Source organism: Pipistrellus kuhlii, unplaced genomic scaffold, assembly GCF_014108245.1.
Source record: "Pipistrellus kuhlii isolate mPipKuh1 unplaced genomic scaffold, mPipKuh1.p scaffold_m20_p_11, whole genome shotgun sequence".
Classification (NCBI taxonomy): Eukaryota; Metazoa; Chordata; class Mammalia; order Chiroptera; family Vespertilionidae; genus Pipistrellus; species Pipistrellus kuhlii.
The window spans coordinates 48197472-48223985 of record NW_023425416.1 but is presented as its reverse complement, the minus strand read 5'-3'; the positions used below and the strand labels follow the sequence as shown (position 1 = coordinate 48223985).

At 56.4% G+C, this 26514-nt stretch overlaps 1 protein-coding gene across 1 annotated transcript; it reads left to right on the top strand.

The window, feature by feature from the left end:
* Window positions 1–2159: 2159 nt before the first annotated feature.
* SLC6A20 (solute carrier family 6 member 20) lies at window positions 2160–25626 on the top strand. The gene is made up of 11 exons (XM_036432071.2): window positions 2160–2398; window positions 13917–14057; window positions 15677–15768; window positions 16700–16927; window positions 17691–17801; window positions 18597–18838; window positions 19719–19881; window positions 20667–20871; window positions 21216–21375; window positions 24339–24504; window positions 25170–25626. Exons 1-11 carry the CDS (start codon window positions 2278–2280, stop codon window positions 25317–25319), a joined length of 1779 nt encoding a protein of 592 aa, XP_036287964.1. The 5' UTR covers window positions 2160–2277; the 3' UTR covers window positions 25320–25626.
* Window positions 25627–26514: the final 888 nt, after the last annotated feature.

Here is a 26514-nt window from a genome sequence, read left to right as displayed (position 1 = left end):
AGGGGCCTGCGTGGGCCAGACGGCGCGTACTAGCGTGTCATTACCGCTTCATCCATGAGAGCCCCACACTGGAGACAGCACACACGTCAATGGTGCTCAACTGGTGTATTCACACGGAGCACCCAACAACCGACAGCTCACACCCGGGCATGAATGGGCCCCACCCACAAAGCCAGGCCCGGAAGAGCACGTATCTGAGTCCATTCATGTACAACTCAAAGCAGCGCCAAAAGCCAGGATGGCGGGCTCCCTCAGGAAGGAGGCCAGCAATAGGAATAACACTGTCTGCATTCCAAATTTTAAAAGTAAAAAAATAATTTCTCCAGCCGAAACCGGTTTGGCTCAGTGGCTAGAGCTTCAGCCTGCGGACTGAAAGGTCCCAGGTTCGATTCCTGTCAAGGGCACATACGTTGGTTGCAGGCACATCCCCAGTAGGGGGCGTGCAGGAGGCAGTTGATCAATGTTTCTCTCTTATAGATGTTTCTTTCTCTTCCTTCCTCTCTGTAAAAAATCAATTGTGTATACATATATATATATATATATATATATATATATATATATATATTAAAGCCACAATTTAAAAATAATAATTTCCTGCTGGATTGCCAGATTTTTTATTTTTATTATTATTATTATTATTATTATTATTATTATTATTATTTTTTGCGTTGCTGGATTTTCCTGAGGGATTATCCAGCTGGCTTCCTGGCTTTCCTGCTTTGCTGGATTTTTCTGCTTTGCGTTTTGGAGGTAGAATGTTCCAGAACAGGCAATGTGCGGGAGGAGCCGCGCCTTCCTCACCACACCCTATGTGCTCCTCTGCCACCAGCCCAGCAGGAACTCCCGGGAAAGTCCAGCCGGGGCTGCCCCACGGAGTGATATCATTTTGGCTTCAACTAGGAGTTCCACCAGCAGCTTGGCTTTTCGTTTCTTCTCAGTGGTCCCTGTGTCTGCATTGGCTCCTCCAGCATATGCTTAGCTCTTACTGTGTGCCAGGCCCTGCTCAACAGGTGTCCTCACTGTTAGCTTCTTCAGCGTGTCGCACATGCTGGGGATGTGTCACATGGCCTCTTTATCGGGCACCTACTATGGGCCAGGCGGTCAGCTAGGTACCAATTGGTTCTCACAGGAGCCCCTGGGAGGTGGGGGGATGTTTGTGAAACGGAACTCAGTGAAGTCAGCGGCACAGCTGGGGTTCGAAGCCAGAGAGACCCTGCATTTCTACACACTGCGGGGCTGAGCCTGTCTGGTGGCCGCCTTGCACCCAGTCACCTTGCAAGACGGGCGGAAGTAGGAGGTTTCTGAGGCCCTACCCCGAGCCTAATGATCAGCGTCTCTGGCCCTTAGACTGGCAGAGAAGCAAAGCCCCCTCCCCCCCCCCCCCCATGGCAGTTACTCAAAACCCAGTCTGGGGGCCCCAGGCCCTGCACACAGCAGGCACCTAGGGCAGGTCTGTTGAGTGGATGCACAGCAGTGGGGCTGCCTGAATGGCTCTTCCTCTGGAAGGGGGAGGAAGTCCCTCGCTTCCTCCATGCCTCCTCCTCTGGGAAGCCCTCCCTGACCATACCAGCCCAGCGTGGGAACAGCTCACGTAACTAACCCCTTTGCTCTGCCTCAGTTGCCCTCCTTGCATCTCACCCTGTTACATGTGGACTTTGATGAACCCAATGAAACTGTTCTGTGGGACGCCCCGTCTTAGTTCAGTTCTTCAGTGTGTCCTCACCCACAGTGTTTCCCAAAGTGCGGTACGCGTACCCCGGAGTTTGGTGGGGACGTGCACTGCACCGTGCTTAGCTGCGCCTGATTCTACGTTCTCATGAGCACGAGGGGTACTCAGCGTGACGAAAGTTATAGAAGGGGCACCCATGTGTCAAAAGTTTGGGAAGCACTGCTCTGCCAGAAAGTCAGCTGCAGGCAGGTTCTCAGTCCTGTCCCCAGGCAAAGCACACAGGAGGCGCCCAATGAGCGCTGGGGAGGTGGTTGATCACTCTAAGGAGCTCCCCAGCCCGACCTCCAGCCCCTGGACAGGACGGGGCGGCGCAATCTCCAGCGCCTTCCCGGCCTCCGGGGCCGGCGGGGTGGGGCACCCCGCCCGTCACCCATTCACCAGCCTCGCCCCTCGGCCGGGCGCGCCGTTAATGAGATTAGCCATTACCAGGCGGGCGGCGGGCCGGGCGCGGGGCCACCCCCAGGCCGGGGCGGGACGCGCCGGCGGCCGGACACCTAAGCAGCTGAGCGGGCGCGGGGCGGGAGGCCAGCCCAGCGCGGACCGCCACCATGGAGAAAGCGCGGCCGCTGTGGGCCAACCCGCTGCAGTTCGTGTTCGCCTGCATCTCGTACGCCGTGGGCCTGGGCAACGTGTGGCGCTTCCCCTACCTGTGCCAGATGTACGGCGGAGGTGAGTGCCGCCGGCGCCGGGCACCGGGCACCGGGCGCCGAGCCCCACGCTGGAGGGCGCGCCGGGACTGGCCCGTGCGCCAGCGCAGGAGGCCCGGGGCGTGCTGCTGTGGTTGCCCCGATTGGCAGAGCTGGGAAGGGGACCCAGGGGCAGCCAAGGCGCCCCCACACTTCCCACGTCCCCTGCAGCCCCAGCCCCAGCCCCTTTCCAGGGGCGGCCAAGCCCCCTGACCGGACACTGACGGCCAGGCTCCAGGAGGCTGGAGGGACACTATTCTGAGAGGTGGCCACAGTCTGCATTCTAATGAGGGTCAAAAGGGAGCAGGAAATTGCCTGCTTCAACAGAAACTCGGTATTCTCTCTAGCTCCGAAACTTAAGTTCCCGCGGCGTGGTTAGAAACTCAGGACAGACTCAGGAGGGAGGATCGTGAGCCGTTCCTTTAGATTTCTTATAAAAAGATTGGGTTTGGAACCGCAGAGGGCAGGAAGGCAAATCATTTCCCTCCTTCCTTCCTTCCTTCCTTCCTTTCTTCCTTCCTTCCTTCCTTCCTTCTTTCCTTCCTTCTTTCCTTCCTTCCTTCCTTCCTTTCTTCCTTCCTTCCTTCTTTCCTTTTCTTTACAATTTTTTTCTCTGAAGCATCACAGCATACTCACCAGGTGGACAGCACCAGACACCCCATTCTCTTAGCACCCGGAGAGCTGGGGCGCCTGTGCCAGGCCCCCGAACCTCCCCGGAGGCCAAGGCCTGTGGAAGGCCATGTGACCGCACGGACTGAAGTTGGGCGGTTTTTAAAAAATGTTTCTCTGAGTGGGTCCGTTTCTAAAATACTACCCAAAGGAGATATGAGAGTTCTGACAGAAGGCAGAAGGTACAGGATGGTCTCCATCTTTCAGTAAAAGCAAAACACTGGACACTGCTGAGCCCAGCACCACTGACCGGGCGCCTGGCTGGGGAAATGTGGACCGTCCGTGCGGGGTCCCCACTGTTAATGCATTTCACGCATTCAATGGAGGGAGGGAAGTCAGAGTCCAGGCTGCATAAAATGAATGATCTCAGTTTAAAATAAGCAGAGAAAAGAGAATGAAAAAAATATACCAGCCTGTTCATAGTAGTTAGTTGTCTGTGAGTGGTGTTGGCTTATGTTAAAGGGTGTGTGGGTGTGTGTGTGTGTATTGTGTGTAATATCTTCTATAATCTGCATGGATTTTTTTTTTTCCACCATGAAGGACAATGAAAGATGTCAAGCCAAAGTATTTGAAAAATTTAACCCATGTAAGAAGACCAAGACCTAAAACAGTGCTCCTCTCTCCTGCCCCCACCACTCCAAAGACAAAAAAACAAAACCTCAACAAAAAGGTTAATGCACAGAGGGGTTTTTTTTAAGTGCATTTTTTTAAATGAGATTTATCCTCTTTTTTTAAAAATATATTTTATTGATTTTTTTACAGAGAGGAAGGGAGAGGGATAGAGAGAAACACTGATGAGAGAGAAACATCGATCAGCTGCCTCCTGCACACTCCCTCCTGGGTATGTGCCCACAATCAGGGTACATGCCTTTGACTGGAATCGAACTTGGGACCCTTCGTTTTGTAGGCCTATGCTCTACCCACTGAGTCAAACCGGTTAGGGCTAAATAGTGCATTCTTAATCCTGAACTTTTTTTTTTTTTTTTAAGTCAGAGAAAGGCTTATCTCTCTCTTTTTAAAAAAAAAAAAAATATATATATATATATATTTTATTGATTTTTTACAGAGAGGAAGAGAGAGGGGTAGAGAGTTAGAAACATCGATGAGAGAGAATCACCGATCCGCTGCCTTTTGAACACCCCATACTGAGGATGTGCCCACAACCAAGGTACATGCCCTTGATCGGAATCGAACCCGGGACCTTTCAGTCCGCAGACTGACGCTCGATCCATTGAGCCAAACCGGTTTTGGCTGAAAATTTTTTTTTTTTTTAATGCTGACATAAATATATCCTAGTTATGTGAAGGGTGTGTGTGGCCATATGCCGTAATGGGACCCTAACTGCCTTTTGAAGTAACTATTTGTCAGGATGCGATTTCCCTGTCATTCTGTGTCAGCACATCTACCCGTGCTCTTTGTCCTGTCCCAGACACCAGCCAGGTGAGCCTTGCTGTCACATGACTATTCCTTCCTTGTTTCTAACAACACCATCACCTGGGCAGTCTGCAGGTGGACACAATAACGCGGGAGTAGAATATATCTAAGGCGTTGCTGGGGGAAACCTCAAGAACTTGAGGACTTGGGAAAAGGAAAGAAAGAAAAAACTTGTGCCTAGGACAGAGTATATTAACTTGGTCGGTAGCTAGAAAGATGAATGGATGAGGGTTGACGAAGGGATGGGAGGATGGAAGGATGGCTGGGTTGGGGGATGGGTGGATATTGGTTGGGTGAATAGCACCCTCTCAGGCGTTAGTATCTATAGAAAAATGACCGCCAAAACCGGGTTCGATTCCGGTCAAGGGCATGTACCTTGATTATGGGCACATCCCCGGTGGGGGGTGTGCAGGAGGCAGCTGGTCGATGTCTCTCTCTCATCGATGTTTCTGGCTCTCTGTCTCTCTCCCTTCCTCTTTGTAAATAATCAATGAAATATATTTTTTTTAAAAAGAAAAAGAAAAAAAGAAAGAAAAATGACCAAGTAGTTTATCCTAGCACAGTGAACACCTAACACCTAACTTGAACCTGCCCCGATTTCCACCTCATTCCCTGCCACCCAGCTTCCAGCCCCTCCCCCAACTACACCAACCACTCTCCCTGGGGCACAGCTACTCCGCGTACACCCTGCACGGGTATTTCCTCCTGAGCTGCAGTTAGCCTGGGTCACTCCCAGGCCTCCCCGAGGCCAGGCCGCTCCCAGGCTGTCCCCCCAAAGGTCTGCACCCTGTTCTGGAGCTTCTCTGTCTCCTCCTGGCCCGTCTCTGTGCGGAGGCGGGGGTCGGAGGAGGCGCCACTATATTTTGTTGGGTGGATGAGCAGGTTCGTTATGAGGGTCTGTGAGGTGGGGAGGCCGGTGGTTTTTCTGAGCCTTTTGCTGACAATCATGTCGCCTATTAATTCATAAGTGATTTATATGTCTCCCCTCCCCCCACCCCCAACCCAGGCAGCTTACAGATCCATCCTTCACGGAAAGCTGAAGGGAAAACCAGCCGCCTTATAAAAGGCTCCGAGTGCCACTTCCTTCCAAACAGAGCGGGGACCTCCCACCCCCGGTCAACAAAGAGCTGGTTGACCAGCCGAGGAGCCTCGAGGTGCCAAATACTTCCCAGAATAAAACGGATTAGGGGTTTGTGCCCGCATCGGGGAGACTCCTTTCCCCCCCGGAATGTTAATTCTGCAGATTGCACGCCAGGTACCAACCGCCTCCTGGCCCGGGGGCGGGGGAGGGGGTGCAGCTGTCGGAACCACACACCGCCTCTTCTGGAAAAAGCCGGCGGGTCACGGCGATCATGCCAAAGTCTAAGTTGTTCAGGAGGAAGCAATCGGGATGCAAATGTGCCTGCCGCGCGCTGAGGTGCAGGGGAGAGAGCGCCCGTGGCTGCTGTTGGCAGAAGCACGTGCTCCCACCGGGAAAGAAACGTGCGGCCCTGAGCATGGTGGTGTGGCTGCTGGCAATCCAGCTTTTTTTTTTTTTTTTCCTCCTGAATTGTCTCTGTGGGCTATTGGAGCCATAAAGAGGGCATCCGAGGCTAGCTGACCGTGCAGTAGGACACTCTAAGCCTGGCTGTCCCCTCCCCTCAAAGCCCCTGCTGCTCTCCCCAGTGCGTCGTAGGATCTTGGTGAGCCGCTGGACCCCAGGCCCAGAGATTCTGCCTCAGGTACCCGCAGGAGGGCAGGATTCTGCGGTTTCCACAAGCTCCCAGGCGGTGCCCATAAAGCGGCTGGTCCATCGACCACCCGTCAGAGGAAGCCCCCTCCTCGGCACCAGCTGCTGGGGGCCAGGCAGTGGGGGGCTGAGAGGTGTCAGACCACCGGCTTTGGAAGCGCAGGACCTAGCATGTAGCAGGTGCTGATTCCCATGGTGTAAATGCTCCCACCACGGCCGACGGCAGACTAGCAGAGTCACATCCGGGATGTGGGGTCGGGCGGAGATGGGCACAGCCAGCTCTTGGGAGCCAGGGGGAGCCGGCCCCGGCACACCGCTGTAGCCACAGCCCTTCTAGCCCGCACCCAGCCCGGAACGGAGCCACAGCAGGTGGGCTTTGCAGAGCACAGAGAGGTGTGTACGTGCAGGCAGAGGAGGAGTTTGGGGGCCTGAGGAAACTTTGCCCTGAGAGTGGCAGACCCCGGTTTGTCTCTTCCTGGGACAAGAGAGAGAGGCGGGGGGGGGGGGGGGGGGGGGAGATGCCAGGGCTTGCGGTGGTCCGTTTCACACAGAAGGAATTTCTCTTCCAGTGAGATTCTTGGGTGTAGCAGACAGATCAGGTACTGCGTGGGACAATTAGGAAAATAAGTAGCAGCATGCTCTAGTCAGGCGTCTTCAAACTGCGGCCCGCGGGCCACATGCGGCCCGCAGAGGAGTCTGATCCGGCCCGCCAGGTTTTTTGGGCAGTGAGCGCAGCCGAGGTGTTACAGTAGGAATTAGTAGTTCATATAGTCCGGCCCTCCAGCTCTCTGAGGGACCGTGATCTGGCCCCCACTTTAAAAAGTTTGAGGATGCCTGCCTAGAATAACGGATTTCTGTGGTTTGGAGTTACCCATGTACTGCCTCTCCATGTATAACATTTAGAAAACAGAAAAACACAAGTAAAATACAACACAGACATAAAATACAAGATCACCTAAAGTCAAGTCTTCCATCCTCATTTATTAGGCCCCCTTAGGGGCAATTTTTACCTTTAAAACGTGTGAGTTCTATGACTCGGTGTTAAGTACGTTTTCATCACTTTCCCCGGGACCAGTGAGCCCGCCCGTGACACACGCAGGGAGATGTCCTGTGGGACCTGCCGCCTGTGTCCCCGTCCTCATTCCCCACGGGAGACCCTGGGGCTTACTGTCCGAGCCTCGTCTCGTCCCCACTTCTCCGCCCTCTTCCTCTGGGCGGCAGGATCCTGGCTCAAGGCTGTGTTCCTATTTTCCACCGTCATGGAATCCTGTTTCTTCTTGAATTGTCCTTTCTTCTTCATTGCCCGATGCTGTTCTATAAGCAGTGTCCCCTTGACTCTTAGAGACCAAGTTCTAGATCAGTGGTTCTCAACCTTCCTAATGCCACGGCCCTTTAATACAGCTCCTCATGCTGTGGTGACCCCCAACCATAAAATGTTTTTCGTTGGCCAAAACCGGTTTGGCTCAGTGGATAGAGCATCGGCCTGTGGACTGAGGAATCCCGGGTTCGATTCCGGTCAAGGGCATGTACCTTGGTTGCGGGCACATCCCCGATGGGGGGTGTGCAGGAGGCAGCTGATGGATGATTCTCTCTCATTGGTTGATGTTTCTAGCTCTCTATCCCTCTCTCTTCCTCTCTGTGGAAAATCAATAAAATATATATTTTTTTAAAAAATTATTTCATTGCTACTTCATAACTGTAATTTTGCTACTGTTTTGAATCGTAATGTAAATATCTGTGTCTTCTGATGGTCTTAGGTGACCCTGCTAATGACCCACAGGTTGAGAACCGCTGCTGTAGAGCCTAAGACCATGAGGAGCTGTATTAAAGGGTCGCTCTAGACATTGTCTTCACAGTGCTTCTCTCCCTCCCTTTCTGAGGGCTGGGACTCAAAGGAAAGCCAAAGTTCAGAGGTTTGTAGATAAAATAATAGTCCTCTATCAGCGTTAAATTTTTTTATTGACTTTAGAGACTGACAGACAGAGACATCGATCTGTTATTCCACTTATCTATGCATTTATTGGTTACTTCTTGTAAGTGCCCTGGTCCGGGATGGAACCCGAAACCTTGACATATCAGGATGATCCTCTAATAACTGATCTAACCGGCCAGGGCTCAGTGTTAATCTTTTTATTTTGCTGAGTGCACAGGGATTCTGTGAGAGAATGTCCTTGTTTGTAGGAAATACACGCTGAAGTATTAAGAAGAAGAAAAGATGCCCAGCTTGTGTGGCCCAGGGATTGAGTGTTGACCTATGAACTAGGAGGTCATGGTTCGACTCCGGTCAGGGCACAGGCCAAGGTTGCCAGCTTGATCCCCAGTAGGAGGCATGTAGGAGGCAGCCAATCAATGCTTCTCTCTCATCATTGATGTTTCTCTTCCTTCCTCTCTGAAAGCAATGAAAAAATATATATTTTTTTTTACAAAAAGAAGAAAATAGTGGCTGAAACCACAATTAGTTGTTTCTCACGGGTCTTGGGGGGGCTGCATGTTTCTCGGCTGGTCTGGCTGGGCCCCTCGCACGTTGGTCTTCCTCAGTTGCCTGACAAGGTGGTCCCAGGCCAAGTTTCCAGGAGAATGAGGGATCCTTCTCCCCACCTCCCATTCCACAGAGCAGGTCCACGGCCAGCCAGACCCACAGGTGGGACGTGAGCTCCCACTCCTCGTGGGAGCAGCTGCACCGAATGTGGCTGCATGTAACCTACCACGCGATGCGTCCCAGGACACACAGGAGGGAGCGAAGGCGGCTTCTCGGGCCTCTGTCCGCCTCTCCCTGACGCCAGGGGCCCCCCGAGCAGAGCCCGGGTCCGGACTTCCATATGTGGGAGCCCTGGGGACAGTCCCGTGAAAAGAAGGTGGGTTAGTGGACGTGTTTTCAATCGAACTGCAAAACCAATTTCTCCCTCTCTCTCTCTCTTTTTTTTTTTTTTTTTTTTTTTAAGATCTTGGGGTTCTTTTTCTTTTTTTAATATATATTTTATTGATTTTGTACAGAGAGGAAGGGAGAGAGATAGAGTTAGAAACATTGATGAGAGACAGTCATTGATCAGCTGCCTCCTGCACACACCCCACCGGGGATGTGCCTGCAACCAAGGTACATGCCCTTGGACCAGAATCGAACCTGTTTGGCTCAATTTCTCTTTTATCGGCAGAGATTTCTATGCAGAAAATTTCGGGGTTTTCTGGTGTCCAGTTCCGTGAGTGATGACACATGCAATGGTTGTGTTACTGTCGCCACCATCGTGCCCTTTACGGTTAACCCCCCCTCTCCCTACTCCCTTCTCCCCCCACAACTCCAGATCTGTTTTCTGTCCCTACGGGGTTGCTTTCTCCAGCGTGTCATAGCCACGGAGTCCCAGGGTGCGGGGCCCGGATTCCGGCGGCTTCCCCTCAGCGGGATGCCTCTCTGAGACGCTCCCGGGCTGTCGGGAGCTGCGGGCGTCTGTTCCTTTTCGTCGCCGAGTAGTTAAGTCTCCCGGGTGTGGAGGTGCCTGCGTTTATTGCCCGTTCACCCGTTCACCCGTAGGAGGGTGATTACCATAGGCTGTTTCCAGTTTTCCACAACTGCGACGAGAGCTGCCGTCAACATCGCGGCCAGGGGTTTGTGGGAATGTGAGTGCTCCTTTCTCTGGGACTGTCATGGTGGGGTCCTCCGGTGAGTGTGCGCTAAGCTATAAGAAACGGCCAAACTGGCAGGCTGCAGCATCTTCCGTTTCCCCGGCAACTGTGGGCGTTCTCAAACCCTCCCAGGACTTGGCATTGGCTTTATTAAGCAGCTGGTGAATCCGCCAGCCTCCCTCCCGTCCAGCGCGGGATGGGGGCTCCCAGCGTCTGCGAGTTGAGCCATTCGAAAGGGCGTGCAGGGGCATCTCATTGGGGTTTGAAGTTGCATCGTGAATTAGTGAACGCTGCTGTTGATCTTTTCACGTGCTAATTTGCCATTGAAATATTTTCTTTGGTAAAATGTCTGCTCAATTTTTTTTTTTTTTTTTTGTACAGGGTTCCTTTTTTCTCTCATTATTGAGTTTTGAGAGTCCCTTCTATGTGCTAGATTACAAAGTCTTTATCAGATATGTGTTTTGCAAATATTTTCTCCCAGTCTGTGGCTTGTCTTTTTATTCTCCCATCGCTGTCTTTCACGGAGCAGAATTAAAAGGACGTCCCGTTTGTCGATATTTTCTTTCACAGGCAATGCTTTCCATGTCGTCTCTAGGACACGTTTTGATGTGGACTAACCTAAGGTCAGAAAGATTTTCTCCCGTGTTTTCTTCTAGAAGTTTTATAAAAAGTCCTGAGTCATACATTCAGGCCTACTCGAGGCCCAGTGTACGAAGTTCATGCACAGGTAGGATCCCTCGGGCCCATCCAGGCCTTCCAGCTGCCAGCTGGGGCCATCCTTCGTTCCACGCCGCCCCCTGGTGGTCAGCTCATGTCATCGTGAGCAATGGAACTCGAACTCTCAGTCTTCCCGCTGAACTTCCGAGGGGACACTTTGCATATTAGGCTTTTATATATAAAGATGATGCATTTTGAAGGGTGGGTTTTTAGTATCAGTCTGAGATACTGAAGTTCGTTTTCTCTGCATATTGTTCTAGTTGTGTGTTTGGATATTTGTGGGGCAGGGTGATGGAGCCCCATACTCCCACCTGGACAGGGGAACTGCCCGCCTCCACGGGCAGAGGGCCATGGGGCCGGCCCTGTCACAGGGACAAGCTTTCCTGCACCTTGCTGTGACGGTTTAACACCTTGAGCTTTTCTTGTAACCTCTGAGAGTCTGGATGCTGCTCCAAGCAGGTGTGTCAAGACCACCTCTTTGTCGGGATGCCCTGGGTGGGACCCCTGATGGACTCCTTACTGGGGAGAGGAGCTTGGGACGGTGCTGAGATGCCTTTCTGCAGGACAGGAGGGAGAGCAGCCTGCAGCATCTTCAGGCCCCGGAAGTGAGAGGGCAGAGTTTGTTCTAGGCCCCAGAATCGTACGTGCCCTGCACTCCCCCTTCTCTCTGCGGTGAGAGAGCCACGGGGCCTCTGCCTGGTCATGTTTACTGCCATCTACTTCTGGGATTTATACCCGAGGAAATAGCCACACACAGCGTCTGGCTCTGTGCCGCAGCCGAGATTGGGATGGCAGAAAACTGGCCACAGGCCAAGTGTCCAAGGACAATGAAATGAATTCTGGACCCGTTTTCCTAGCGGAATGTTGCAGCTACTAACGGGGTGATGGGGGTGTGTTGGGAGAGGGCCTGGCAGACCTGGGGGATTATAGGGCATCATACACCCACCATGGAGGCTTTTTGTGTGAGCTGCTTATGTAAGCAGGTGTGAATCTCATTGTTTACCTTGAGCTTTCAGAGCCGGTTCCTCTGGAACCAGACCTTAAGCCCTGCACTGTAGCGTCAGGGTTTTATAATTCAGAGTCTGCCCTCTTTCCCACTGGACCTTTCTCTCAGGTTCACAGCCACGGACCTGGGGGAGGAATGGCCATGGCCGAAGGGTTGCAGAGAAGGAGGGGCGGGGCCAACAGGAGAAGCAGTGGGTAAGGCATCTGCCAGGAAGGGGGATGGTGTCAGATGTGGTGACCCCCACACACAGGCTGCCTGCCGCTGTCCATGTGTGGGGCAGTGGGGGGGAGGGGGTGTCCGTAGCTCTGTTCACTGGCTCCCCACTATCACCAAGGGTACTTGTCTACAGGTGGCTCCTTAGGAATCAGTGGCTGTAAAATTTATTTAGTCAGTTTCATTAAAATGGAATTTTAGGCCCAGCTGGTTTGCCTCAGGGGTTGAGCATTGACCCGTGAGCCAAGAGGTCACCAGTTCGATTCCTGGTCAGGGCACACGCTCCGGTTGCAGGCTCAATCTCCAGGGTGAGGTGTGCTGGAGGCAGCTGATGGATGTTTCTGTCTATGGATAGATGTTTCTCCCTTCCTCTCTCTCTAGAATCAATAAAAACATTTCTTTAATGAAATTTTCGGCTGAAGGTATAAAACATACACGTAGAGGTGCTCCAAAAGGAGGTGGTAGCCTAGGCTCTGTCTGTTGAGGACCCCCTGGCCTCCCCACACAGACACCACAGCCCCTGCCTTATCTCTGAAATGTGAGGCTGGAGGACTAGCTTGGGAGCGGGGCCATTAAGAGGCAGCTGACCTTCCTCTGTCCAGGTGACCCCTCCAGGGCGGGGAGCAGGGCGGCTATCCCCCCATCCTCCCCACACCCAGCTCCAGGGCTGGCCTGGACAAAGTGAAACAGCCGTTCCGCACCCCCTTCCCGGTGGGCACGTCAGGTCTGCAAAATGCCTAAAGCACTTTTTGAAGGTGGGCAGCTGGGTGGAATGATGTGCAAAATATTTAGCAACTTTGTGTGGCCGGCCCTAACTAACCATCAGTCACCACAGAGAGGACAGAATAGGGATTTTGTTCTTTGTAAGCGACTGTATTTATAGCCCTAATACCATAGATGTGGTGAGTAATGGCCCTTCTTTAACACATTGCAGACCAGTAGTTCTATTGCTAACTTTACCCAAGTGGCCAGGTAAGTGATCGGCCACAAGCCTTAGAGCAGAAAACACGAGAATTCTCGTGATCCGTCCACAATGTGTGTAAGACTGTCCATCATGTGTAGTTTACAGTCCCCTGAAGAAACCGGTTTGGCCCAGTGGATAGAGCGTCGGTATGTGGACTGAAGGGTCCCAGGTTCGGTTCCAGTCAGGGGCATGTGCATTGGTAGCGGGCACATCCCCAGTGGGGGGTGTGCAGGAGACAGCTGATCGATGTCTCTCTCTCATCGATGTTTCTAGCTCTCTATCCCTCTCCCTTCCTGTCTGTAAAAAAAATCAATAAAATATATATTTTTTTAAAAAAAGAGGTGTTCTCCGTAAGGATCTGGATGTTCAGGATCAGCAGTCAAATACATCCTGGCAAGTCTCTTTTTATGATGACGATTTCAGATTTCCTGGGCGCCACGGCGCTGCCCTGAGCTGTCACTACCAAGGCGAGAGAGAAAAACCACTAGCAAACGCATGAGTTGGAGCCTTTGTTGTGATTGTTAGAGTCTTTAGATAAACATATGGAGTAGAAGAGGTGGGTAGGAAAACCAACGTTTGCGTCGCACCCTCCCTTCCGGGAACTGCCTCGCAGACACAGAGTTCCAACATTCTCGGTAAAATAGGCCAGAGATTTTCACTGGCCTGGCTGGGTGTCATCACTCAAGGACAGATGGGTGAAGAGATGGATGGATGGATGGATGGATGGATGAGAGGAATGGCAGTTGGAAGCATGTGAAGGCTGAAGGTGCAGGATGAGCAAATGGAGAGATGGAAGGTAGGGAGGGAGAAAGGGAGGGAGGAAAGGAAGGAAAGGAAAGGAAAGGAAAGGAAAGGAAAGGAAAGGAAAGGAAAGGAAAGGAAAGGAAAGGAAAGGAAAGGAAAGGAAAGGAAAGGAAAGGAAAGAAGGAAGGAGGGAGGAAGGAAGGAAAGGAAAGGAAAGGAAAGGAAAGGAAAGGAAAGGAAAGGAAAGGAAAGGAAAGGAAAGGAAAGGAAAGGAAAAGGAAGGAGGGAGGAAGGAAAGGAAAGGAGGGAGGGGGAGGCAGGGAGGGAGGAGGGGGAGGTTGGCAGAGAGGTTGGTGGATCGGAGTACAGCCACTGGTGACCTGGCTGTTGGCTCTGGCCGCCCACAGGGAGCTTCCTGGTGCCCTACCTCATCATGCTCATCGTGGAGGGCATGCCGCTCCTGTACCTGGAACTGGCGGTCGGACAGCGCATGCGCCAGGGCAGCATCGGCGCCTGGAGGACCATCAGCCCCTACCTGAGCGGAGTTGGTAGGTGGTGCTCTCCAGCCCTCCCCCACCGGGAGGCCCCCTCCCTGAATCCTGGACAGCCCGGGGGGGGGGGGGGCGCGGGGGGAGCAAAGGGTAAGCACAAGGCCCAAGAGAGACCCTGGAGTGGGGTGGGCAGACGACCCAGGAGGGACTGACTGCCCTAGAACAGGAGTGAGGACGGGAGGAGGCACAGGTGGGGAACGGGGACCGCACTGCTCCTCTGGACCGCAGGGTGCCGGTCTGTAGAGAGGAAACAGCTGCACGCTGGAGCTGTGCCTCCGTGTCCTCTGGGCACTGCCCCCTGCTGGCTGTGAGTGGCACCTCCTCTCCGTGAGCCCTGCTGGGTGCCAGCTGCTGGCCTGGAGAGCACAGGCTCCTGCGTCAGCTCTTTCATCTTCCCACCACTGAGGGGCTGTCGGGCTGTCATGGATATCTCCCTGGTGGACGGACGGAAGCTGGGCACACGCCGCCCAACTGCCTGCCCGCCCTGAGCCACCTGAGCCGGGCCTGGCACCCTGAGCCCGGGGCCTGGCACCCTGGGGAGATGGTTAACCTGCCTTCACACCCTCCGGCTCCTGGGCTGCCTCCGCCAGCAGGAGGGACTTTGACCAGCGATGCCCCTGCTCTGTTCTGCCAGCGATCCCGCCCCAGACAGGATGCCAGAGTGACACCCCAGGGCGAGGAGGGGGCACACGTGTACGTGACTTGCTCGGGCGCGGGAGAAATGTGCCCAGTGCCCTCACAAATCATCTTCAAACCCGAACTGCCTCCCCAGCGTGCGGGGCTGTTAATGTTTAGCACCGAGGCGTGTGGTTTGACAGTCCGCCCAGCGAGCAGTCCCAGAGGGCTTCTCCGGGGCATCGTCCGCCGTGCCCCAGGGAAGAGGCCAGACGTTTGTGCCGAACGGGGGGCTGGTGGATGTTTAACCACAGCTCTCCAGGTGGGGTGCGGGAAGGCATAGCGTTTGCTGACACCGTGGTGTGAATTCAACACCCGGGCCAGTTTCAAGCTCCTAATGAGATGTCCCGGGGCCAGGAGTTGGGCAGAGACGCACACACGGGGTGGGCGCCTGCAGACACCGCTGGTTGCCAGCCATCCCTCTGCTCGGCTCTCCTCTCCCTCTCCCACCCCCACCCGGGACCCCTGCAGACTGACTGTGCATGCGGGACAGCCTCCCTCCTGTCCCATGCGCCTGACACACCTCCTCACACCCTGCTCCCTGCCACCCCAGGGCGGGGACTGGCCCAGGTGAGGGGGCAGGGGGAATCACCGTGTCTGCCTCTGCCCAGCCCGGGTCCCAGGCGTGCTCTGTGCCTGCGTTTTCCCTTCTGTGAGGGGATGGTGACGCCCAGGCACGTACAGTTCTTAGCACAGCAGCTGGCACTCGGGGCTCCAAGAAATGTCACACCTCCTGTCCCAGGCGCCGGAGAGAGGAGAGGGAAGAGACTAACCCTCAGCAGTGCTCGCAGGGCCCTGGCCACGGGGAGCCCCCACACCTGCTGCGGAGGTTCTGCCAGCCCAGGTGGTCACTGCAGGGGGGCGGAGGGGGAGGAATGGGGGACCAGGGCTGTGGGTCAGGCGGGCGGGGACGGGCCCTCAGCGCCCTCTGCTTCTGACAGGCGTCGCCAGCGTGGTGGTGTCCTTCTTCCTGTCCATGTACTACAACGTCATCAACGCCTGGGCCTTCTGGTACCTCTTCCACTCCTTCCAGGTGAGGGGGCGGGGCCAGAGTGTGGGCGGGGCCAGGGCGTGGGGCGGGGCCAGAGGCAGGGTAGGAGCGGGGCAGGGTAAGGGCAGACGACCACCGGGTCAGGGGACAGGCGGGAGGTTGCAGGTCAGAGTTTCTTTTTTTTATATATATATATATATTTTTTTTAAATATATTTTATTGATTTGTTTACAGAGAGGAAGAGAGAGGGATAGAGAGTTAGAAACATCGATGAGAGAGAATCATCAATCAGCTGCCTCTTGCACACCCCTTACTGGGGATGTGCCTGCAACCAAGGTACATGCCCTTGACCGGAATCAAACCTGGGACCCTTCAGTCCACAGGCCGACGCTCTATCCACTGACCCAAACCGGTTTTGGCTTTTTAAAAAATATACTTTTATTGATTTCAGAGAGGAAGGGAGAGTGAGAGAGAGAGAGGTAGAAACATCAGAGAATCATTGATCAGCTGCCTGCTGCACGGCCCCCTCCTGGGGATCGAGCTTGAAACCCGGGCATGTGCCCTGACAGGAATCCATCGTTGAGCTCCTGGTTCCTAGGTTGATGCTCAACCACTGAGCCACACCAGCCGGGCTGCCGGGCAGAGTTCTGTTGTCTGTGTCCTCAGTCTCTCTGACCCACAGTAGGGTCAGGTGATCCTCAAAAAGCACCGTTAGGGCCGTAAGGCGTGTGGAGCCCCTCATCCACCCCCTCCCTGCCTCCCCTTCTCCCCACCTCATCTGTGTGCGCCCGGGACAAATCCCTGACTCCCTGGCCACCTTCGGGACTCCCACCGCCTGCCCTAGGGACCAGCTCCCTTCTCCTCCGAGAGCCCCGTGTGAGGAGCCCCGTGTGAGGATCCCCTCCCGCCCCCCCCCCCCGCCCCCCGGGCTTCGCCTCGGCCCTCACCTCTGCGTGATGCTGTGTTGACCCAGGACCCCCTGCCGTGGTCCGTCTGCCCACTGAACGCCAACCGCACTGGCTACGACGCCGAGTGTGAGCAGGCCTCCTCCACCAAGTACTTCTGGTACCGGAAGACCCTCAACATCTCGCCATCCATCCAGGACAGCGGCGGCCTGCAGTGGGAGCCCGCGCTCTGCCTCCTCCTGGCCTGGCTCGTGGTCTACCTGTGCATCCTGCGGGGCACCGAGTCCACGGGCAAGGTGGGGCAAGGCGGGGGGTGGGGGCGCTAAGGGTGCGGGGCCGGGTGTCAGGGCCCAGGCTGTCTCCTGCCGGCGAGGGCCAGAGCTGGCTGGGGGAGGCGGGCGGTGCCCTGGCACAAACACCTGCCGGTGACTAACTGTAAAGGTGTCAGAGGCGCAGCCCTCAGTCTCAGAACCAGGCCTTTCCCTCCCCTAAAAGGTCAGGCATTTCCAGGCAGCCAGCCCCACAGCCACCCTGCCCAGTAGCACCAAGCAACCAGACAGGGGGTATTTTTCCTTTAAAACCTTAGATGGTTCCAGATTTCCCGGAGACACCTGCCCCGCTCTCAGCCTCGCTGCCCACGGGCAGTGCCTAAGAGCTTTTTCATCTCAGCCCCCCTCCACACACACCTGAAGGGTTCTGGTGGTCGGCGAGGGCAGCCTGAGCGCTGGGTTTGAAATGCACGCCCGTTCCTGTGACGGATGTGTTTGAGGGCGGCCCCAGCCCTTCCCGGAACGAGGTCAGGTTGAAGGGACGTGGAGGGCCGGGCCTCTTGTGAAACCAGGAATTTCCTGGCGCTTACGGGCCTGGCGACCACGTCCTACCGCCCGCCTCCCAGCCCAGACGCAGGACCTGACCGAGACCCCCGTGCCTTCCCCGCGGCCCGCAGCCTGCGGCCGGACGGCGTGGAGTTTGCCGGGGGGACGGCGGCGGGCCTGCTGTAGGCAAACAGGGCCCTCTGGCCACATCGCCCCAGGCTGACTCTGCCCCCTGTGCCCGCAGGTGGTGTACTTCACCGCGTCGCTGCCCTACTGCGTGCTCATCATCTACCTGATCAGGGGCCTCACGCTGCACGGGGCCACCAACGGCCTGCTGTACATGTTCACCCCCAAGGTGCGAGCCGGAGGGCCGGGGCCTGCGGGACCCCACCTTCCTGCCCCTTCCAGGGGGCGGAGAGGGCGAGACGGAGGGTGGGTGAACCCAGGAGGCTGGGTGGGGATGGATAACCTGCGGGTGCTGAGCGGCCCTCAGCCAGGCAGTCCCTAAGCCCTGTGACTTCTGGGGCATCCCGTCTCCTGTCCACTCCCCACTGCCCCCCGTGACGGCTGCCCACGCCTGGCCTCCCGGCCCCGGTCTCACCCCAGCCTCGCCATCCAGCCTGCGGGCTGAGTTATCTGCTGTGAGCATCATCTCCGTTTCCCTTCGGGGCAAATCCCCTCTCGGCAGGGGTTTCGGGGCCCCTCCCCAGGCTCCCCTCAGCCAGTCTTCGCCACGGTTGCCTTGGGGGCCGGACAGATTCTTTGTTTAGCAAATCGAGCCCCTGGCAACAAATGGCTGTGGTAGCAGCACCCCCAAGAACCCCTGCACCCCGCCACATTACCTCAGCCTCACCACCGGCCCCACCGCCTGCACCTCGGGAGGCCCAGGCCCGTGCAGCGTCCATCCAGCTCCTGCATCAGCGGCCCGGTTCCTTTTTAAGCGACTCACCCCACACTTCCCACTGCACACTCCCCTGGGGAAGCGGCCTGAGCCAGGAAGGCCGGTCTCCAGCCCCAGGCCCGGCTGTGCCAGGCAGGGTCCTCCAGGGCCTCCCTCCCTCCCCTGCCCAAGAAGCTGGGATCCCCTTTCCCTACCCTCTCCTCCATCCCCCCATCCGCCAGCTCACAGCCTGTTCCCACTGGCTTCCAGCTGGAGCAGCTGGCCAACCCCAAGGCCTGGATCAACGCAGCCACCCAGATCTTCTTCTCGCTCGGCCTGGGGTTCGGCAGCCTGATCGCCTTCGCCAGCTACAACGAGCCCTCTAACAACTGCCAGAAGCACGCCATCATCGTGTCCCTCATCAACAGCTCCACCTCCATCTTCGCCAGCGTCGTCACCTTCTCCATCTACGGCTTCAAGGCCACCTTCAACTACGAGAGCTGCGTGAGCAAGTAAGCCGGCCGCGAGGGCCAGTGCCAGGCACCAGGGTGCGGAGGGCGCCTGGGAGGCGCGTGGGCATTTCTTTCATTATTGTCGGCGGAGGCCAGTGGCGCTGGCTGAGCCACGTCCTGGAAACACGCCCTGCCAGAGGCAGGTGCAGCTGGTTCCTCTTGTCACCGCTTCCTGTGCGAGGCTTCCTCAGAGCCGCTCTAAGCACCTTGCCCTTTAAACGGTCAGCAATTGGCCGAAACCGGTGTGGCTCAGTGGTAGAGCGTCGGCCTGCGGACTGAAAGGTCCCGGGTTCGATTCCGGTCAGGGGCATGTACATCGGTTGCGGGCACATCCCCAGTAGGGGGTGTGCAAGAGGCAGCTGGTCGATGTTTCTCTCTCATCGACGTTTCTAGCTCTCTATCCTTCTCTCCTCCTCTCTGTGAAAAATCAATAAAATATATTGATATTTTATTGATTTAAATAAATATATTTTATATATTTAATAAATAAATAAATAAATAAATAAATAAATAAATGGTCAGCAATTGCCCGGCCAGTGTGGCTCAGTGGTTGAGCGTCCACCTCTGAACGTTCCGGAGGTCAGGATTCGATTCCCAAATGGTGGGCTCCATCCCCATTGTGGGGCGTGCAGGGGGCAGCCGACCAATGATTTTTTCCTCTCACCGTTGACATTTCTCTCTCTCTCCCTTCCTCTCTGAAATCAATGCAAGTGTATATTTTTAAACAAATGAAGGGTTGGCAATCCGCAGGCCTCACCTAATCAGAGAAGAGGAGGCGGGGGGGGGGGGGGGAGGGAGGGGGGACGGTGTGGGCCTGAGCCCCCTGCAGGCGGGGACCGCGGCCTCCCGTCCAGAGGTCAGTCCCGTGCTCTGCCCACAGGGTGATTCTGCTGCTGACCAATTCTTTCGACCTGGAAGATGGCTTCCTGACGGCCAGCAACCTGGAGCAGGCGAAGGGCTACCTGGCATCCACCTACCCCGACCAGTACAGCAAGGTGTTCCCGCTGATTAGGAACTGCAGCCTGGAGGCCGAGCTGGACACGGTGAGGCGCCCATGGGCAGGAGTTCTCCTCCCTCCGCCTCTTCCCTGGCGGCCGCCCGGGGGCCCTGGTCCCTTGGGGTCCTCCCTGCCCTCTTTTCCTTTTCCTTTTTTTTTAAAAAAAAAAAATATTTTATTGGTTTTTTACAGAGAGGAAGGGAGAGAGAGAGAGAGCTAGAAACGTCGATGAGAGAGAAACGTTGACCAGCTGCCTCTTGCACACCCCCTACCGGGGATGTGCCCCCAACCCAGGTACATGCCCTTGACCAGAATCGAACCCGGGACCTTTCAGTCCACAGGCCGACGCTCTATCCACTGAGCCAAACCGGTTTCGGCCTTTCTGCCTTTTTAACATTTAAAAGGAAAAGGAGCCGAAACCGGTTTGGTTCAGTGGATAGAGCGTTGGCCTGCGGACTAAGGGGTCCCGGGCTCGATTCCGGTCAAGGGCATGTACCTGGGTTGCGGGCACATCCCCAGTAAGGGGTGTGCAGGAGGCAGCTGATCGGTGATTCTCTCTCATCGATGTTTCTAACTCTCTATCCCTCTCCTTTCCTCTCTGTAAAAAAATCAATAAAATATATTTAAAAAAAAAAAAAAAAAAAAGCAGAAAGGACAAAGTCATCTAACCGGCACCCATGTGGGCAGCAGCCTTGCCGTTTGGGGCTCCGAGGAGGGGGGCTGGTCTGCAGCGGGGAGAGCCAGCTCCGAGGCCCCCGCGGCTCAGCGCCGGGTGTGTCCGAGCTGCCGGGCGGCCCTCGGTGTGTGACGGGGCCTTGTCCCCGGGGGCAGGCCGTCCAGGGCACCGGCCTGGCGTTCATCGTCTACACGGAGGCCATCAAGAACATGGAGGTTTCCCAGCTGTGGTCCGTGCTGTACTTCTTCATGCTGCTCATGCTGGGCATCGGGAGCATGCTGGGCAACACGGCTGCCATCCTCACGCCCCTCACCGACAGCAAGGCCATCACCCGCCACCTGCCCAAGGAGGCCATCGCCGGTGAGCGGCGGGCGGGGAGGGCGGATGGGGGGCTGGGACCAGCAGGTGGATGGGCTCCGCGGGGTCCTGCGCCTGTGGAGGTGGCCACGGGGCTGAGGTGGCGACCTCCCAGCAGTCCTGCCTTCACCAGCTCCCCCCCCCCCCACCCCTGGGCAGTCAGCACGGGCCAGTCACCCCATGCGTCTGGCTCTCCACCCCCAGGGGACGGGAAGCGGCCACCCCGACTTTGGGAAGAGGCCAAGCTCCCCAACCTGGCAGCCAGAGCTCCGGGGCCAGGAGAGACGCTGCTTTTGTCCTTGCTGAACGGAGGCCCAGCTCCGTGAACTTGACGTGTCTTGGCGCAGGTCTGGTGTGCCTCGTCAACTGCGCCGTGGGCCTGGTGTTCACCCTGGAGGCCGGCAACTACTGGTTCGACATCTTCAACGACTACGCTGCCACCCTGTCCCTGCTGCTCATCGTGCTGGTGGAGACCGTGGCCGTGTGCTACGTGTACGGGCTGAGGAGGTGAGAGCCCCGCCCGCTGGGCACGCCCACCCGCAGGAACCACCCGCCCAGCGCACTGCGCGCTGCCCTTAAGCTTGGCCCCTGCCAGGGCTCCGGTCTTCCCCCAGATCGCAGCTCACCCTCTGCCTCCCGTCCCCTCCACCGGCCTTCAGCCTTCCTCTTCCCCATTCCTGTGCTTCTGCTTTCTAGTAAGGGGCATTGGCCCCGCGGCCCTGCTGAACCCCAGCGGCTCCGGGGGCAGGCAGTCCAGCCTCCGGGCCCTGGCTGTTCTGGCCCTTGGCCGACACCAGCAGTTTTTTGTTTTTGTTTTTTAAATATGTATTTTTATTGATTTCAGAGAGGAAGAGAGAGGAAGAGATGGAAACATCAATGATGAGAATCATTGATCGCCTGCCTCCTGCACGCCCCCTACTGGAGATTGACCCGCAACCCAGGCATGCGCCCTTGACTGGACTCGAACTCGGGATCTTTCAGTCCCAAGACCCACGCTCTATCCACGGAGCCAAACCAGCTAAGGCTGAAACCAGCATTTTTCAAGCTCACTGACCAAAGGCCAGTTGATAAGTCAGACCTTGAAGACTGGCAGATTCAGATTTAAGGTTCTAGAATCACGGGGCTAGAGCAGTTTTCAGACCTGGGCGTGCACCGGAGCCCCTGGGGACCCCCCACCCCCACCCCCGCCTTCATCCCCAGGATGCTGGTTAGGTGGGTCCAGGTGGGGCTCTAGCTGCGGGTGAGTCTGGTCCCAGAGCGGCAGCCTCAGGGAGCTTGTGAGAATGCAGGGTCTCGTCCTCGCTGGTTTGGCTCAGTGGATAGAGCATCAGCCTGTGGTCTGAAGGTCCTGGGTTCGATTCTGGTTGAGGGCACATGCCTGGGCTGTGGGCTAGGTCTCTGGCAGGGGGTGTGCAGGAGGCAGCCGATCAATGACTCTCATCATTGATGTTTCTATCTCTCTCCCTTTCTCTCTGAAAGCAATACAAATGTATTTTTTAAACAAGAAGAATGCAGGGCCTCAGGCCCACAAGTCACTGAATCAGTTTCATATTTTGGGGGTCGAGGCCCATTATGTTTTGGGACCTGCTGCTGCTCGAATGAAGGCATGTACCACGTTGTCCCCACCCCAGTCTTTCATCGTCTTCCCAACTGATCTGGAGGTGGGTTCAGGGGCCCAGCTGGCACAGTCCAGGAGCCAGGCCCCTGTGCCGAGTGTCCCACTGTGCTCTTGGAAGCCTTTCTGAGGGATTTTCGCCATCAAATAAGTCCAGGACATGAATTAAAGCCAGTTTCTTTGCCTTTGGGATTTCTCAGACCCTTGAAAACGATTGTGATTCTCAAAGAGGGGGTTGTAATTTGCAGTATTTCCAAATACTGCAAATTACAAGGAATGCCTTTTTATCGGCCCGCACTCCTCCCCCACAGCTGGTCACATTGTGAGGACTTTAGTGTTAGAGTCACCCCGTTTTCCCAGGAAAGAAGGGCCTCCTGAGACGTTGGGGTTTTTTCAGTGCCAAACCCAGGGAAGTCCTGGGTAAACTGGGACAAACTGGTCACCTAGGAAGCGCCCAGCAGTGGTTGGCAAACTCATTAGTCAACAGAGCCAACACAACGATTGAAATTTCTTTTGAGAGCCACATTTTTTAAACGTAAACTTCTTCTAATGCCACTTCTTCAAAATAGACTCGCCCAGGCCGTGGAAGAGCCACACTCAAGGGGCCAAAGACTGGAGGGCTCAGTGGAGGGGCTGGAGAGGGGTGTTGGTCAATGGCAGGAAGGAGGGAGAAACGAAAGGAGGTACCCTGGGGATTTTGCAAGCAGCCAGATCTGGGGATGACCAGCAGAGGGCAGTCTTTCTGCTTGCAGGGGCGGGGGGGCTGCGCCATCTAGTGGCCACTTTGCAGTAGTGCCATGCGGCCTTTCTGCAGCTCTTCCCAGGTTTCCCTAACCAGGAAAGTGGAGGGCAGGGGAGGTAACGGGACAAGAGAACCCAACACTTCCTGCCATGTGTGGGCTTGAAAATCCCAGTGTTCACATTATGCACATGAGTCTTCGTGGCCTAGGTCAGCGGCCACACGGGGGCAGAAAGAAGCTCATGGGACCGGCCAGGGGTGGAAGAGAGGCAGTGGCTGTGGTTGCACCTGGTGACATCTCACTCCGCCCCTCCTGCAAGGCTGCCTCTCCCGTCCTGGTGAGCAGTTTGAAAGCCCTTGGACTGGGTCTGCCACACCTGGAGTCACAGGTGCCTTCCCCTGTGAAACGAGGAGATGGCTGGTCAGCGTTTCCCAGGGTACCCAAGATCCTTTTCGTACTCACTTGTGTGCATATTAAAAATACACGATTAGCCTATCACACCCACAAAAGAATGGATGCCGTTATGCTATTGCTGAACTTAGGCAAAAGAGTCCATTTAAAGGAAAGGAAGAAGGACAGTCTGCAGACACGATTGGACACGGTGGTGGTCTTCAGGCAACTACACCTGGGTGACTCCAACCATCGGGCCACCACCCTTTAATCCCAAGTCTGGCTCTCTGTCTGCGCCCAGAAAACCCGCTGTGGTTTCAGGGGGCAAAAGAGATTCCCCTCTGGGGTGTTTGTAATGGGGAATAGAGTCGCTGGCAGAGCTGCCCTGGAGCTCCCCTGGCATTGAGGTTGGCTGGTCCCATGTCCCAGGCTCTCTGTTCCCACCGCGGCTGGGAGCTGCCCTCTGGTGCTCGCCAGCCTCCATCTGAAGGTCAGCACCAGGAAGATGGCTCCTGACGCCCACTTCTCTGTGGGCGATCGCTTTGCTCAGCCCTTCTCCCCATCCAACCCCCAGAAGGAATCAGGGAGGGAGGCCCTGTGCCTGTGTTCAAATCACAATGGAGCCAGAGCAGACTCTCCCCAAGCGAACAGGGATGCGCAAGCTGGGCTCCCCTTGCTCCAACAGCGTGGCTAATCCAGACTTCCTCTCCTCGTTTTCCGAGCAGATTTGAAAATGACCTTCAGGCCATGACCGGCCGCACCCTGAGCTGGTACTGGAAGATTATGTGGGCTGGCGTGAGCCCGCTGCTCATCATCAGCCTCCTGCTCTTCTACCTGAGCGACTACATCCTCACGGGGACCCTGCAGTACCAAGCCTGGGACGCCTCCCAGGTACCTGCCCTGCTGGGGCCCCCCGCTGCCTCGCGAGCGCAGGCCTTAGTTTTCTGAAACCAAGGATTTCCTGCCATGGCGTGGGCAGGTCGTTGGTCACAACAGGGGCCGCATCGCCCAGGTACTTGAACGCTCAGCACACGGCCTCCCCGGCCCCACTTCAGGTGCTCAGCAACCACTTGTGTCTGGTATCCGGACGTGGCTCATGTCCATCAGCCCAGAAAGTTCTACTGGACTGTGTTGGGCTAAAAGGGCCAATCCCCACGACCAGCTGCCCTGCCCGGCGTCTCCAGCATAACCACGTGCAGTTATTCTTTTTCTTTTAAATATATATTTTTATTGATTTCAGAGAGGAAGGGAGAGGGAGAGAGAGAGAGAAATATCAATGATGAGAGAGAATCTTGGATTGGCTACCTCCTGTATGCCCCACACCCACATCGAGGCGAGCGGGAGGGCGGGGCGAGCTGGAGGGTGGGGTCTGGGGCGGGGCCTGGAGGCGGGGGGGGGGGCTGTGGGCGGGGCTATTGGACGGGCGGGGCCCGGAGGAGGAGGGCGGGGCCCTGGGCCCGGTGGGCGGGGCCCGGAGCCCGGTGGGCGGGCCTCTCGCGCTCCAGAAGGCTTCCACCTGTGCAGGTTCTCTCCCTGAGCTCCGCTTCTCCCTGCAGGGCCAGCTGGTGACCAAGGACTACCCGGCGTACGCGCTGGCCGTCATCGGGCTGCTCGTGGCCTCCTCCACCCTGTGCATCCCGCTGGTGGCCCTGGGGACTTTCGTCGTGCGCCGCCTCCGGCGGGGAGAGCCGGCGCCCGTGGCCTGAGGACCGGCTCCGAGGCCGCGCCGCCCACGTTCACGCTATTAGTTCCCGGGGGCGCCTCCGCGGCCGCTTCGCCAGCACTTACTCCGGAAGCGCGGAGCGCCGTCTTCCGGCGCCTAGAAAGCGCTAGAAGGTGTGGAGGAGGAGCCCCCGGGCCGCAGGGCCTCCCCGCCGGAGGGCCAGGTGCTCGGGGCCGGCCTCAGGCCACCGCGGCCTCCTCGGCTCTCGGAAGGCCTAGAATTAGCGGACACTGTGAGCTGACTTTTTGACTACCATGTTTATGGAATAAAATGTAAGCCATTTTTTTTTTTTTCTAACGAGATTCCAAAATAGTAGTGGGCCATCGTTTGCCAACGGGCCCTTAAGTGGCGGAGAGGACACCCTGCGTGTCCCGGGCGGCCCGGGTCCTCCCTGCGGAGCCAGGATGCGCCGCCGCCGTCTCCGGCCGTTACCCGGGCCCCCGGGGGGAGGCGGCAGAGCACCGTCCTCGTGTGCAGCCTCTCCCGGTGGCCCAGGCCTCCTCCCCACACAGATCCCGCACAGGGTGCATCCCAGCCGCCTCGGCGTGATGATGGGAGGGCCCCTCGCCCCGTCTGGGTGTCTTAAACCCGACCTTCCCATGGGCTTCCCGCTCCTTCGGGCGGGACGGGCATCCTTGGAAAGCCAGGAACACTACCGACCGCCCCCGTTAAATTATTTATCTGTACATAGGTTTTCTAAAGTGTATATACCTCCCGCAGAGCGTCCTACAGGACTCCACTGTATGTATGATAGAGCTTCGTCCACCACCCTGACCGTCTCCTGCGTGTTTCTTTGCTGCGGAAGGCTGGCCCCCGGGGGAGGGCTGCGTGCGGCCTGTGTGTGCGGCCCTGGACCCCGGGGAGCAGGGTAGGTCCCGGGTGGATGTGTGCAGACACCTTTGCAGACAGGGAAGCACTGAGGTGGGACATCAGGTGGAGATGTTTGTTTCATTCTTTCCACGCCACTCCCTCTCCTGGGGTCTTAGGAGGCGTCCTCTGTCCGGAGCTGCCCGCTTATCCGCACCCGCAGCCTCACCCGTTGGCCGGTTGTATAAAGATCACTTGCCTGTCACGTGGAGGGACCAGCGTTTATTTACCCCCACACAGTCCTCTGATTTCTCCTGGGGTGTTCAGTGTTGAGAAACCTCGGATACAGGGTGTGAAGTGAGCGCACTGGA